At 45.8% G+C, this 14,374-nt stretch overlaps 1 protein-coding gene across 2 annotated transcripts in view; it reads left to right on the top strand.

Moving 5' to 3' along the window:
• The first annotated feature begins 1,716 nt into the window (after nt 1–1,716).
• FAF1 (Fas associated factor 1) overlaps nt 1,717–14,374 on the top strand; it is a 128,056-nt gene continuing 115,398 nt past the window's right edge. The window contains exon 1 of one of the 2 annotated variants that reach the window (XM_015870465.3): nt 1,717–1,784. Coding sequence is in view for 1 of the 2 variants with exons in the window: in XM_015870466.3 (XP_015725952.1) it covers nt 2,985–3,029 (45 nt within the window). In the remaining variant the exon portion in view is untranslated. Of the gene's footprint in view, nt 1,785–2,707; nt 3,030–14,374 lie in introns of those variants that run through there. The other variant, XM_015870466.3, reaches the window with a different exon arrangement.

The raw sequence follows: 14,374 nt of genomic DNA, 5'->3' as shown, positions 1-14,374 counted from the left end.
CGCCCACATTTTAACGGCAGAGATTTAAGGAGGCGCGGCGGAGTTGCGGCTCTGCCGGGCAGGAAGGCCTGCAGCGCCCGCCCCGCCCCTACGGCCCCGCAGCGGCCATAGCGGGGCCGGGAGGGAGAGAGGGAGGGGAAAGGGAAAAGGAGGGGGGGGGGAAAGGTGTTTTTTCGGCTGGTTTTGCTCCGTAGCCGCCGTGCCCCGCGGCTGAGGGCACCTGCCCCGGGAAGCGGCCCCGGGGCCGGGGAGGAGCTGTCCCGGAGCTGCGGGAGGCGATGATCCGAGGCGGCTTTTGGACTTTCCGCTGTTCGCGATGGATTCGAAAGTGCCATTTTGAGGGGAACGGGCACCCAGAAGACGCGAGGGGTTGTTCCATCTTCCCGCACAAGGGCCGCGGAGCAGCGGGAGGCGTGGAGATGGCAGCGCCCTTCTGACAGCGGCACTCCGTTGCCTTGCGCCGCTCTCGTTGCTTTATGTTCCAGGAAGCCTCGGGAGGCTGAATCGCACCCAAAAGCCCCGAGGGAGGTAAGGAACAACGTGGCTGCCCGGGGTCTGTCAGCACCCCGCCCGGCTCTGCTCACCGAGGAGACGTTGGCACCGGGAACTGCTCGGAGACGTTCGGCACCGGGAGCTGCGGGAGCTGCGGGAGCACGGCGGGGGGACAGCCCGCACCACGGCCCGGGACGCACAGCGACTCCACAACGAGCCGCAGCCGGCACCGCGGGGACGGGAGGGCACACAGCGATCGCTGCCTCTCCGTTACAGCCCGGTTTTCCTGCTGAGATCCCCCCAACAGCCCCTCGTTCGTGAGTATAGAAAGAACGGCAGGGAGGTGAGCACGCTTGAAGCAGGAAAACGCAGTGCTGTCCCCAGCCACGAAACGAGGGGAAAAGAGCATATTTAAGGGCCTTAGTATGACAGCTCTCTGTCAGAAGCAATAATGCAGGCAGTATTGGTATCAGAAGTCTAATTTCCCCCAGAGATAACTCTAGATACATGTATATATATCTTTGACACTCGTGTATTCAAGTCCAGTCGTTTTTCTGCATGAAAATAATACTCAGCACTTGGAATTTGGTGTCAGGCGGCTTCAATAAGACCAATTTGGTGACAATTCGGTGCCCCAGATCTCCGGGTTTGGCGGTGTGTCCTGTGCAGATGCACCGCACGACCCGACTCGGGGCCTTGCGGCAGAACCCCACTGTGTTACAGCTACAAAGCGAGCCCCTGTCTGCTGTTAACCACGGCACATAATAAAAGTAATGCAGTGAATACGATGGGATGCTGCAGGCCTATCTATCTTCCCAGATAGAAGTGTCCTCATCACGATCATCTCCTTTCGGCACCGTAAAATAGCAGGAATTGCCCCGATCGACAGCGAAACCCCGTCCAGGAGGGCAGGGGCAGAGAGCTGCGCTGTGAATCTCTCCTGAGCTTCCCGAGGGCACGTCGGGTCGCTCACCCCTCCTTCACATCCTGGATCAAATCCCTCCCCGTCTTGATCCGGCGAAGATATCATTATTTATAATAACCCTGTGATAGACGTGAACACGGCGTAACTTTATCTTGACAGCACACCTAGAACACGAATCGGTGCCAGGAATGAACTGGCTCCGGTCCAGTTTCCAAACCTTTGCCTTTCAGAGCTCGTTACGGTTACTCTCTAGTAATGCGGGGGTGGATTCGTTTGTAGCTCAGCCCGGGCTGCCACGGGCACGGCACCATCCCATCGCCCCGTCCCACTGTGAGTTGGGAAGCCTCGCCACCTTAAACTAAAGCAGGTAAAACACATCATCCAGCTCTTCTGCCCCTCTGCCTTCCTATCCCGAGTGCTGCTTTAGTACGGCTTGAGCCCACCTCGATGCTCCGCATGGTTCTGCGGTCACCGAGGGGCACTGGACGTGTCCTGAAGGTGCCCAGCAGCGCTGCCCGAGCTGCTCCCGTGTGGAGCTGCTCACACAGCCGAGCTGCACACACAGCCCTGCTGTGCCCCCTGCTCTGCCGTGGGGTCCCCTCGTTCTCCCCCTTTCAGACGGATCCCGCCGGGTCCCACGGCCGCTCTCCTTCCCCCGGGGCTGGCCGTGCTGTTTGCCATCGTGGAGAGTCTGAACTCTTGTTTTTACTCGCCGACGCGAATAGAACAAAACAATAAAGGATTCTGTTTCCTAAAGCTGGGGATGGAGCTCGGTTTGAGATGACGAGACGGAGCTCCGCGGGCTGTCAGTGCCAGCAGGGGCGATGGCACGGCGATGTGTGACTGCATCCATCGTGTGTGATCACACACGGGCTGTGAGGGCGGCCGGGAGAACCGGGATTCGGCCGCGCTACGCCTGGCACAGCGCCGGGGTGAGGTCGTGCCGTTGGATCCCCGCTGTTATTTCTCACAAGGCACTGCCGGCGTTAGGCCGCTCCCCGGGCCGCCCATCGCTCCTATGCAGGCCTCGGGGCGGCCCTAAGGACACGGCTGCCCCCTGTAGCCCCGCAGCGAGGCGGGGCGCCCCTCAGAGCGGGCCCATGCGCGGGGCGGGGCGGACTCGCTCTGTCTCTGAGGCGCTGGGCGGGAAGGCGGCGCGGGCTCGGTGCGCGCTCCCGTTCTCCATCGGGAGCGCGCGGCCGGAAAGGAGCCGCCTCCTCCGCTCCGAGAGCGCTTGACAGGAGCCGGTCACGTGGCGGCCGCAAAGCGCCTCTTTGCGACCTCGATGACAGGCAAAATGTGCGACAGGCGCCGGGCGGGCGGGGACGGGGCGACGCTGCCTCCTCCTCCTTCTTCTCCTCTTCCCCGGGCCGGCCGCTGAGCTGAGGCAGCGCTGCTCGGCTCCGGCTCCCGGCCCTCCTCCTCTTTCTCCTCTTCTTCCTCCTCCTCCTTCCGACCCTCCTTCTCCTCTCGGTCCGGGCCCGCCGTCTCCATGAGCCCGTAGTTCCCTCCGGCACAGCTCGCTCTACGCGGGGCAAAGCGGAGCCGGGGGCCGCCGCGGGCCGCCATGGCGTCCAACATGGACAGAGAGATGATCCTGGCCGACTTCCAGGTAAGCGGCGGCTCTCGGGGCCGGGGGCTCGCTGTGCTTTGTCTGTCTGCCCGTTGCGGGGGTTCTAAGGGAGGATCTGGAGCCGCTCTCCGCCGCAGCCGCTCCTTGGTTCTTTTCTTTTTCCCGTCACAACACGTGCCTTCTGCTCTCGGGTTGTGCCGACGCCACGTTCCCCCTGAACTCAGGGAGCGTGGCACCGTGCCCCGACAGCTCCCTGCTCCGCTTCCCCGGCCCGCTCGGGGCGGTTCGGGCTGAGGCCGTGCCCAGCAATGGGTGCCGGCCCGGCTGTGCCCTCCTCGCGTGTTGTAATGTCGGTAGGACTCTCTCCTCCCGTACAACAACGTGTCTGTGCACAATGAATGTGCCCTCGCAGCTTGTTGCCTCCCCTCCTGCCAGCAGAAAGAGGTAACGTTTAATTTTGAGCTCTTCAATGTTTTTGCTGGAATAAAGTCCTCCTCTACGTGCGGTGGTCAGCATTTATTGTGAGGCCTGGTCAGTCTCTCCTGTGTACTGCTTCCTCATGCTGCTTGTTTACCTTGTTTCTACTTCCAAGAACAAGTACACAAACAGGTGGGCGATGCTGATTTTGTAATGGAGGGGAGAGCCCGCAGAGAGCAGCTGGTAGGGATATCACATCATGTTTGAATGTCTCCTTAATATTTGCTTTTTGATTAACCTTCTTTTTTAAGCTTTGTCCATTTGCAGTGCCTGATTTTGCCTGGATATACTCTTGGATTGAGTTGTAAACCAGCTCTGTGTATGTACCGTGCCTTAAAAGAGCCTCTCTCTCAGCTGCCAGCTGTATTCCATTAAAAAAAAAAGGAAGGGAAAAACTCCTCCCTTCCCTCCGTGCGTGTTTAACAAGAATGTTTCCTTGGAATTGAAGGTGGTGTGACCATACTGTACATTACATAATTCCTCTTTTGCAAAAGTTATCTGATATCTTCTTAATGTAACAAGCAGAGTTCCCAGCTGATAACAAAGAAACGTTTTCACTTGTACATGAATATGTTGCACCTGTCTTTATTTGAATGGCTTTATAATTATTTAGTTTGTGGCACTTGGGGTTACTTTTGTGTATGTAAGGAGCAATGTCTCAATTTTAAGGATGGGATTTCATAGCTTTTTTAGTACCAATACATTACACAGAAGGAGACTAGGGCTCTGATTCTGCATTGGTACCAATGGAGACAGGCTTTATGGAGTCCCCCATGTTACTAGCTAAAAAAGCTTTATGTCCTGAGTGCAAGACAATGATTCAGGTAGTCACAGGTAAATCTAATAAGATAGGACTCTTTTTTTCTCTGTCTACTTTCCATACCTTTGGTGGCAATGCTATTTTCACTTCTTCAGTAGTTTTCTGCTTGGGTTTTGAATCCAGCTACTAAAGGTATAAGAGCAACTGCACTGTTTGTTTCTGCAAAGACAAGTAAGTATTGTTGCAAACTTGTGGAGCAGCAGGAATTGGTTGTACAGATTGAGGGTGATGTAGTTTGCACCCAGGAAATACTTCACTGCTTAATAATGCTTCCTTAAATGAATAGAATAAGGAAGCTTCCTTTTTATGTACTTGTTTATTTCTGCTGTCAACTTTATTTTTTTGTTATGCTTTTTTAAAATTAGTAATTCTCAAACTTCCATCTGATTCTGAAATGCTGAACTGTCCATTGTTGGACAATGCTGATCATTTTTAGGCCTTATATCTTTTAGCTGTCAAACATGGTGGAGGATTTTGCGTATTTTGAGTACACGATGGGATTTACAACTCATTCACTAAGTCTTTAAAATGGAAACTAAAGCGTTATGTAAAGAGCAATTCTTCATGATTGTTATTTATTTCTCTGTATTTTGGCATTAATAAATGTGTTTATCAGAGTCATCTTGATGTTTCTATATTTGTGTGGGATATCTTGTTGAAGAATGATGTACGTGATGGGCATTTTAAAAGCAATTCTTTATAGTCAAGCTATTTTTTTGCTGAGTGAAACTGGGAGGGAAACTTTATCAACACTTTACACTCAGCTTTCCCAAGTTTCTTCTAAGAAGAATAGAGCATTGGTCTTGGAACTCTTATGACTTGAAGGGTTTTCCATCCCCCCTCGTTATTTATTTATTCATTTATTTTTAGGTAAGTCATAATCATAATCATGCTAATGTTTGATGCTTTTGGCAGCATTCATGGGCTTATTTTGTATCTTTCAGAATCATTAGCAATTTTTGCCATTAGTTTAAACTACAGTAGGATGTTATATTGCATTTGTTTCTTTTTTCTATTCTACCTGGGGTTTTTATATATAAGTACGTGCATTGGGTAACTTTATAAAAGATTAATTGCAAGATAAAGCTAAGTGACCCACTGGGTATATCTCTTAACACATCTCAAAGCAATTGAAGGCTATTCTGTGTGATTTGTATTTGTTTTCCCTCCTTCTGCTGTTTTTTAACAAGGTGACTTTATGCTACCTGTGGAGTACTATGTGTGTGCAGGTAGGTTGTATAAGCCACCCATCTGACCTTTCCCTGTTAGATCCTCACTTAGGAAAGCTTATACCGAAGCCTGGTTTTGTGCACAATCAGTCCATTTTCAGTGGAAGGATATGAAGTTTGTGGGAGTTAAACCCACAGACAAATTTTAGCTCTCTTCCTAAATGCAGTTCAGAATTTCTCCACAAAGCGTCATTGGCATATAGAAAAAAAATCCACAGGAGAAAAAAATAACCAAACCCATCGAGTTCTTTGAAAAGATAACTGCATGTGAATTGGTAAGAGTGATGCAGCAGCATAGGGTCAGATTCTAGTACAAATAAGGCAATATAATTTTTACTAGTTATTGTTACCGTGTTCTATTTGTTATGTTTAACCAGGGACAATCCCCAGGTAGTCACTTGATTATAGTCACTCAACTCATATTAATGACCTCAGCAGGTAGGAGTTTGAAGAGAGTTGTATTCGCAGTGTATTTGTTCACTTTTCACTGTAAAGAACAAACAAATAGCAACTCTTATATAAAACATGCTGATTTTTCTTCTGAGCTTCCCCTTTGCATCAGTCTTTTTCTCGAGAAAGAGATTTGTGGGAGGAGCAAAGAGGGGTTGGGGAGGAAGAATATAATTGCCTGAAAGGTTGAGAAAGCATGTTAGATAATCCATGTTTTAAGTTATAAAATAGATCAATACATTGGTACCTCAGCCTAGGAGTCTTTACTTTGAAGTGTTAACCATAATCCAAGTGACTCTTCGTTCTGGAATGGTAAAACTAGAGAAACTACAGAGTCGCCTTGAGTTGGAAGTCAACACTGCTGCTAATTATCTGTCATGATTTGCTTTCAAAGATACTGGGGTTTTTTGGTGATTGTGGGAAACATCCGTTTGCTTCAGCCCTGTTTAAGCTTATCTCTGTTATGCACATAGTTTTCACTTTCTGACAGTCAATGTGCAGAATTTGTGTGTATTTTTCTTTGCTACTGGAGTTTTGCTTTCTTCCGTGTGTATTGTTGTGTTGGCTTAGGTCAGCTTTTGTCACCTTTTAGTTAAAGCCTGCCTGCAAAGTTGATGGGTGGAAAAGGTAGGCAGATACAGGAACAGCTTCAAGTTAGTGCATGTGGTTCTTGCTCTGCATTTATTCTGGGGGCTGGAAAGAGTGTCCCATCCATTGTTTGCAAGGGGAGTTTATCCACCTGGGAGTTTTGAGCCCGTAGCAAAGTTAATGTTCATATAATTGATTGCTAAAAGAAAAGGTGCTGGTGTTTGGTCATGAAGACATTAGATCAGAAAGGACTGTTGCTGATTCCTGTGAAGGCTTTCTGTGGCATGTTTGGCAATTCACTTAGAACATGGCCCTCAGTAAAGGACAGATGCTGAAGAGTCATCCAGTCAAAGATTAAATCTTTGGAAATTGTTCTTAAACTTATTCTTAAAGTTCTCGGAGGCCTACGTTTTCATTGGGAGGGCTACCACGGCACCTGAGTGTCTGTGTTCAGATCTGTCTGAGTTTAAAAAAAATCAACCCTCACAATCTTGCTTACACCAAAGCCAACAGGATTCATTCCTTTGTGTGACATCTGAAGGGCTTTAGCAGCAGGCACTCCCAGAGCTGAACTGAGCTCTGCAGCTCCCCGCAGCTGGAAGGAAATGCAGCCCTGTGTAGGTTAGAAATCAAGGTTTGGGAGAGGCAGGTTTGTTTCCTCTTTCCCTCTGACTTGAGTGTCTTCAGCTAACAGTGGCTTTGTCATGTCTTGTAATTTGGTGCATTACACAGTCAGTAGCAGCACTGGAACTGGTAGTTGGACCTCTTGGTTTGCAATGCATTTGGCTTTGTTTGCTGTAAGTGGCCTTAGGGGTCGAGACGTGATGGAAGTATGCTGGATGCGTAGTGTATTGTAGTTTGGTTAATTTGGTTGTCATTGTCTGCTGCCAAGTCTGTTGCTCATATTTAGTTGTTCTGAACGTATTTCTGAAGAACTAATAGTTTAATTTCTTTAGATACTTCTAGATTCACTTGTGACACCAAAGCTCATACGCAGCAGAACAAAGCTGGTTTGACTTCCTCATCTCCCATGGCCTTTAACCAGGAGATGATGTAGATTGCGGAGTTGCAAAATGAGAAATTTTTGTAAGAATGATGTCCATTTTATAACATGGCAACTTGAGTATTTTCACTGATAGCTCTTCATGGAGAAGCCTGTTGTGCTCTTACATAAGGACAGGTATTTAATTAGAAATACAGTCTGACATTTATGGAGAGGGAAGAGGATACTATGATTTGTGTATGTCACAGCCTAGCTATAAGAACCTGAATAATTTACTGCTGGAGCACCAAATCATTTTTAGAAAGAGGTTTATACAGTTCTTTTCATTCGGTTACCTTGGAAAGAGTCTTCACATCACAGTAATCACATCACTTTTTCCATTGGCCTGTTCATATTGGTATTTGTGTTCTTAGGTCACTAAACTGATTGAGAGGCGGTAGCTGTGGGATCCTTTTTCAAATACCATAACAACTGGTAGTAGCCATGATCTGAAAGTTATTGTATCTATTTACAGAGGCTGGGAATGTGTTTTCATTCTAAGAAAAGAGGATATTTGGCAAATAAACAGTGTGTGACTTATGTTTCTTGGTGCACGAGTATCATTTACAGTAAACAAATTTACTGAGTTGATACTTTTGAGTAGAAGGAGGTGCAGAAAAGAAGAAGATGAAGATGTGAGTTACTACAATTCCTGGGAATTTCCCATCCTAATTTTTTTTGGATAGAGTTTGTATTTTTGTAGTGAGTAGATATGATTGTGCATTACAGTCAGTAGCAGCAGTGCTGGAACTGGTACTTGGGCCTCTTGGTTTGCAATGCAATTGTTTTTGTTTGCTGTAAGTGGCCTTAGGGATAAGAGATGGGATGAAAGCATATTGCATGCTTAGTGTATTTTGGTGGGGCAGCCACTTAGCAGTTAAAAGGAAGGACTCACCTATAAGAACTAGAAGAAGCCTAGGTAAACACCTAGCCTTTGACTTGTCCCTCATCATTTGGATGAAAGGAAATTACATGCTTAGTGGCTTGATTGATACCTGCTAATTAAGCTCATTTTTTAGAATTTACTAGATAATATGCAGTTGTTAAAAACAAGTTGAAGAGGAAACCAAGGTCCTAATGTATGGATTAGATGTTATTTGGTCTTTCAAAGCAGTCCTGTGGTGATCCTCTGAGTTTAACTGGCTGAGCAGGTCTTTGTTCTGTGGAAGTAGTTATGCTTTCTGAAGTTCTTAAGACTTTTTGAAACCAGAGCAGAACAGATTAATTCTTCAGAGCTATTTTACATAGGTTTCATGTTCTACCTATTGCAGGAAACAATTTGTAGAGACAGGAGTTCTGGATCTGAGTCATCTCTATTATTTTTTTTTTTTTAAAGGTCAGGTTATTTGTGTGAGCAAATACCAAAGGTGCTGTATCAGCTCAGACTGAAGACCCAGCTGAATGTCTCATCTGCAAACAAGTGGCTGGTGGCAAATCCTTAGGAAGGAGCAGTAAGAAATAGTAGTTGAGTGGATTTTCCTGTTCATGAAAGTCAGCATTTTGAGAGTGTAATCATAAAGTTTTTTAGGAGAAATGTGGAAATAGTGTCAATTTGATACAGCTTTGAGTTCTTTGGAGACCTCTGAGTAGTTTTGTGGTATGTAGGTTTACTTTATAGAAGTTGTGTTCAGTTTTACTCAGTATGCACTAACATACATACAACATGCTCACCCTATTCTGCATGTTTCACTGGATTTTCTACTATCTCTCGTGATACAGAGGTCAAAGTTGCCCAAACAGGAGAAATCTTAAACCTCTCTGGTTTCTCTCCAAAGTTCCCTTAATATTTTGGAGGCTGTGGTCTGATCCTGCCATCTGTCACATACAACAACATGTATTGGGATGTGGTGGGAAGGTTCAACTTCTACTGCAATCCCACCAATGTCTGCTTCTGACACCATGGACCGATGCAATAAAACAAGAAGCATTACTTTTGGAGCAGCACTTGTGTACTCTGAGGGCGATGCTGATTCAGGAAATTTTGGTGTTTTTACTTTCACTGAGATGTTTCTGCAGATTAAGGAACCACACGAAAAAATTGTGATAATCTGAATTAAAGCATTTTGTAGTTGGATAGCAGTTATAGTGAGAGAAGGACATCTCCAGCTTTCAGAAAAGGTAGATGGAATTAGTAGTCCAGACTTCTAATTAATGGTTGCTTGTTTTTGGTTTGGCATGGTTTTTAATTCAGCTTGGGCACTGCACTTTGTATGTAGTGCAGGGAAGATGTGGCTAAAATGCTCAAGTGTTAGAATGTGGATTGTGAAACTGGGGTTTGTGTCTTGGCTCAGCTGATGAACTTCCTTGTGTTGTGCCTCCATGGCTTTCTAGAAGCAGAATTTGCTACAGATTCTGCTGGAATCCATTTGAATATGGTTAATGTGGTTCCAAGCTAGCTGGTTCTGCTCAGAAGTGGTTGGGGCTTCACACCACTAGCTCAGACTTTGTACCCTGGTTGCTTTGTTCAGAAGGCCTGCAGTCATCTCAGCCTGGGCAAAGTTCACTTTTGTTTGCCTGGAAACTAATAGGTAGAAAGTCTTGTGTGACCTTCAGAAATACCACTTTTGTTACCCTCAGTTCCTTCAGTAGAAGGGAGACAATGTTTTCTCACTTTACATGAGTGCTCAAGCATTATGAACGGTTGGGGCAGGAATTGAAAGCATTGGACAAAACTGGAGCATGGCGCATGCGCCCAGACCTTTTCTAGACTTCTGATGCTGGTGAGTGTATTGGCTTCTTTTGTTAAGAGAACAGCTGGTAAATCTGCTTCATTTTTACCTGATGGTCTTCTGAGTTATGTAGAAGCAGAGAAGTTTTTTTACCTCTACGTTTAGATGCTTGCAGTAGATCCTTTCAGTTTGTGGATGTTTTTTAAAACGTTCCTCTAGACTAGAAAGAAGTAAAAGTTAATTTAATAACCACAGGTGACTCATAGTAAGAACAGTCTCACTGCATCAGTACGGTTGGGTTGTTGCAGGGTTGAAGTGATACTCAGGGACTGGTGTCTTGTGTATCACTAGAGAACAACAAGAGGGAATGGCCTCCAGTTGTGCCAGGGGGCATTCAGTTTGGGTATTAGGAAAAATACATTCTCTGAAAGGGTGGTCAGGGGCTGGAACTGTCTGCCCAGGGGGGTGGTTGAGTCACAGTCTGTGGAGGTGTTCAGGAAATGTCTGGATGTTGTACTGAGGGCCATGGTTTAATGAGGAAATACTGATGATAGCTGGATGGTTGGAGTGGATGATCACAGAGGTCTTTTCTTGCCTTGGTGCTTCTGTGATTCCGTGTTGCAGTTTGTGTGGGTCTGGGAAGCTGGTGGGGCTCTGGGTAAGAGATGCCCAGGTACTTAAAAATCCCAGTTGTGAGGGTCTGTACGTGGAATGTAGGAATGCTTAGAAAGGGAATTAAGGATTCTTCCAGTAGAAGTAGTTGCTATATGGTGGGACAGGACCAAGGGGAGTAATTCTTCCCCTCTGCTCAGTACTGGGGAGAACACTGTTATGTGGCAGCACTTAGTTTGACACGTCCCCTGTCATGACCAGAGAGCCACCTGGGTGGAGAGAAGGCTGGAGCTTGTTTTGTAAAAGGCAAGAAGGAGCTGGTTGTGCATGGGACGAAATAGCTGAGGGGGATTTAGCTGCTCTTCCATCTCTACGGCAGGCAATAGACAGTATAGAATCCAGTATCTGTTGGAGTGACAGAGTGAAAGGACGAGAGACAGGGGTTAGAGGTTGCATCAGGGGATGTTATAGCTAAATGTAAGGGAAAAAATCCTTCAAATGATGGTAGTCAAGCACTGGAGCAAGCTGTCCAGGCTGGCTGTAGACTCTGTCTTCAGAGATGTATTAAACCTGACAGGAAGCTCAGGTATGTCTGTGAATTGACCTGTCTGGTTATGATTGAAGGAGTCGGTAAAGCAGCAAGCTGAATTTTGGTTTTATTGGAGGGTAAAGTACATGAGGAGACAGAAAAGAAGGATATTGCTGTTATTTCTGATGCTATTAAGAACAGCTCTGAGGTTTTCTTAGCTGCCACCCTTGAGAATTCTGCCATTCTTTCTAGCAGATCTGTGGCCTGCGCCTGAAGAGAGTTTTTCTTATTCCTAGTCTCTTATCTTGTAAAGAGTAAGTTACTGAAGGGACAGTGAATTGATCTTAACAGTATTTGTTCTTTGCCAGTGGTTTTGATTTCCCTTTAGAAGCTCATATGTCTTCATAAAATAGAAAGAGCTCCAGCTGTACTGCTGAATCCAATAATAATAATAAAAAAAAATGTTGGATACGTTTAAAAGTAATAATTTCCTAGGGTGCTATCTGTGCAGCTATCAGTTAGGCTGCCTTCCTGGTGTTTTGTAGTTCTCAAAGGATTAAATCCTCTCATATGATATCACCTGTTGATAGTTGTGGTGTCTTAATGGAGTTATTTTCCCAGGTATTGTAGTTTTGGGCACACATTAAGAAAATGGGCCGAGCTATAGCTGCAATGAAATACTGATGGCTGAAAGCTGTTTTTCCCCCTTTTCATCCAGCACAGGATGAGTCTGCATCAGTTGTTTCAGTATCTGAGGAGTAGGCATTGGACTGAATGACGGTAACTTAGTCTTACTCTGAGACAGATGGATGTGATGTTAGTGAGAGGAAAAAAATCTGTAGCTGACAACTGGTGTGAGTCTGTCCTGCTGATCCATCGTCTGAGTTAACTGTTCTGAGTGCTCGGAGCTAGGGCTCCAGTGTAATCCTTTTTGCTGTATGGACCTGCATTTGTGTCTGCCCTGGGTTACTGCAGGAAGCTCAGCTGAAGATGCTGACTGCAGAGTCCATGTGGAGGCCTGTCAGGCACACTGTGAGCTTTTTATTTTCTTCCCAAGTGACTTTTACAGGGGAGAGAGCCGTTCATGATGTAGTTCTCTGCCATCTGCCTGTCTGATTTTAATGGGCCTGAACCCCCTGTGTGAAGTGTTTGAGAGAATCACCTAGGTTGGGTTAGTGCAGAAGTAGCCCCTGCGTGGGGAGAACATAGTGACTGTTGCTAGTCCAAGGAAGTAAAGAGTTGTTCAACAGATCATTGAGAGTGGCAGACATCAGAGTCATTCCGATTACTGGCTGTTAGGCTGATCTTTGGTTTTCTGGGTACTTCTGTTGTGTTGTTTCTTGATGAGAAGGAGGAGAGGCCACAGGTGAGTAGGGATAGTAAGTTCTGCCTTGCTGCCAAATACCATTTGCTCCCAGCTTCTGTGCAGCAACTGCCACCAGCTATCTATCAGGGCTGCAGTAGCCTAACTCTGTATTTGAGCCAGCAACAGCTGTTTGCTGCTCTCCCAGCTTCTGCAGAAGTAACAGCCCTGCTCTCTGTGTTGGGAGCAACAGTTGTCTCTTCCAGCTTTGCTGTGTAACAACTGCCTGGATCTCTGTAGCAGGTGCAGGAGGAGCATTTTCAGCAGCAGCTGCTGCCAGATGGGGAAGTCAGCTGTTTTCCTGTGATGTGGAGGTAGGCTAAAGCCTTGACTGGTGAGGTGGGGGGGGTCACAGAGGTTCTCAAAATCCAGATGCAGCTGTTAGGGCTGCCAAGGTCAGACCACCCTGCAAGGAATTAGAAGCGTGAGTCTACTGCCATGTATTATAGCTTTCTGTAAGCACCTCCTGGGTTTGTCTTGGATGCCTGGAACTGTCTTCCCTTCAGTTGAATTATCTCCTCAGTGATTATTTTTCCCCATTTAACAGTGATTCAGGTTACTTTCCCAGTTAAAGAAAGATAGGCCTCCTGATGGATAGCTCTGAAACTTTGCATGGGTAAGCTCTCCATCAGTAACTAAGGTGATGGTTGGAGGAATGTTTGGAGGAGAGCTGTGGAACTTTACTGTATGCAAATCTAAATCTGGCTGATAGAAACACCTGGTCTGGAGCAGCAAGGTGCTGAGAGAGTTATTTAACATTCAGTAGTTTTTATCTTCAGAATCTGTTCTTGTGCGTTCAGTAAAATACAGCAGTTTATTCATTTTCACATTCATTTTCCTCATGTGTGGTCTGAAAAACCCAGGAGAAGACTGCTTGGTCTCTGCAAAAATGCTATAGCTGCTATGAAGAGTAAAAATGCTGTTCTAGATTTAGAGGAAATCCAGAGAAGAGAAGGCACTCTTCCTAATGTTTTCTTTCCCTTTGTCCTTTGGTTAAATTCTTGGATTTCTTTTTGATGTATAAATGTTTGCGAACCAGTAAATGTGGAAGGTTTTACATTTTCTCTGATTATTTAAGTTCTAGATTTTACTTGGAGGATGTGCTTGTTGTTGCTTAGTACTTTTATTTTATTTATTTTATTTAGTACTTTGCTGGTAGGAATTTTCTTCTGAGATGTTTAATGCCTTCTATTAAGCAGGTCTCTCACAAAAATAAATCTGAATAAAAATCAGTTAATCTCTAAATTAAAGTGAAAAAATTCTCATCGTACTTCTAGCTGCTTAATAATAAAGGTATGCTTTTGCTTTTCAGAGTTTGTATACTTCGCAGTGGCTTGAATTTTTTTCCTTTCTCTGTTAGAATTCAACTTTTTCCCCCCCCCCATTCAATTTAGTTTGATTTTTATTTTTGCTTGGGTAGAAAGAGAGGCATAAAAATAAATAAAAGCCATACTTTATGTGTTGTAAAGAAGTTAGCCCTGTCATTCTTAGTCTGGCTTCCTAAAGAAGTAATGCATATGAATGAGGTCATGGTGCCCAGGTGTCCTCACAAATAACTTCTGAACCCAAGTACTCGTACCAATTAAATTCTTCCAGATTTCATCA

The sequence above is a fragment of the Coturnix japonica genome, chromosome 11 (genome assembly GCF_054131305.1).
Source record: "Coturnix japonica strain WE chromosome 11, WE-NBRP24, whole genome shotgun sequence".
Classification (NCBI taxonomy): Eukaryota; Metazoa; Chordata; class Aves; order Galliformes; family Phasianidae; genus Coturnix; species Coturnix japonica.
Note: the sequence above shows the minus strand (reverse complement) of the source record. Positions and strands in the feature narration are given on the sequence as shown.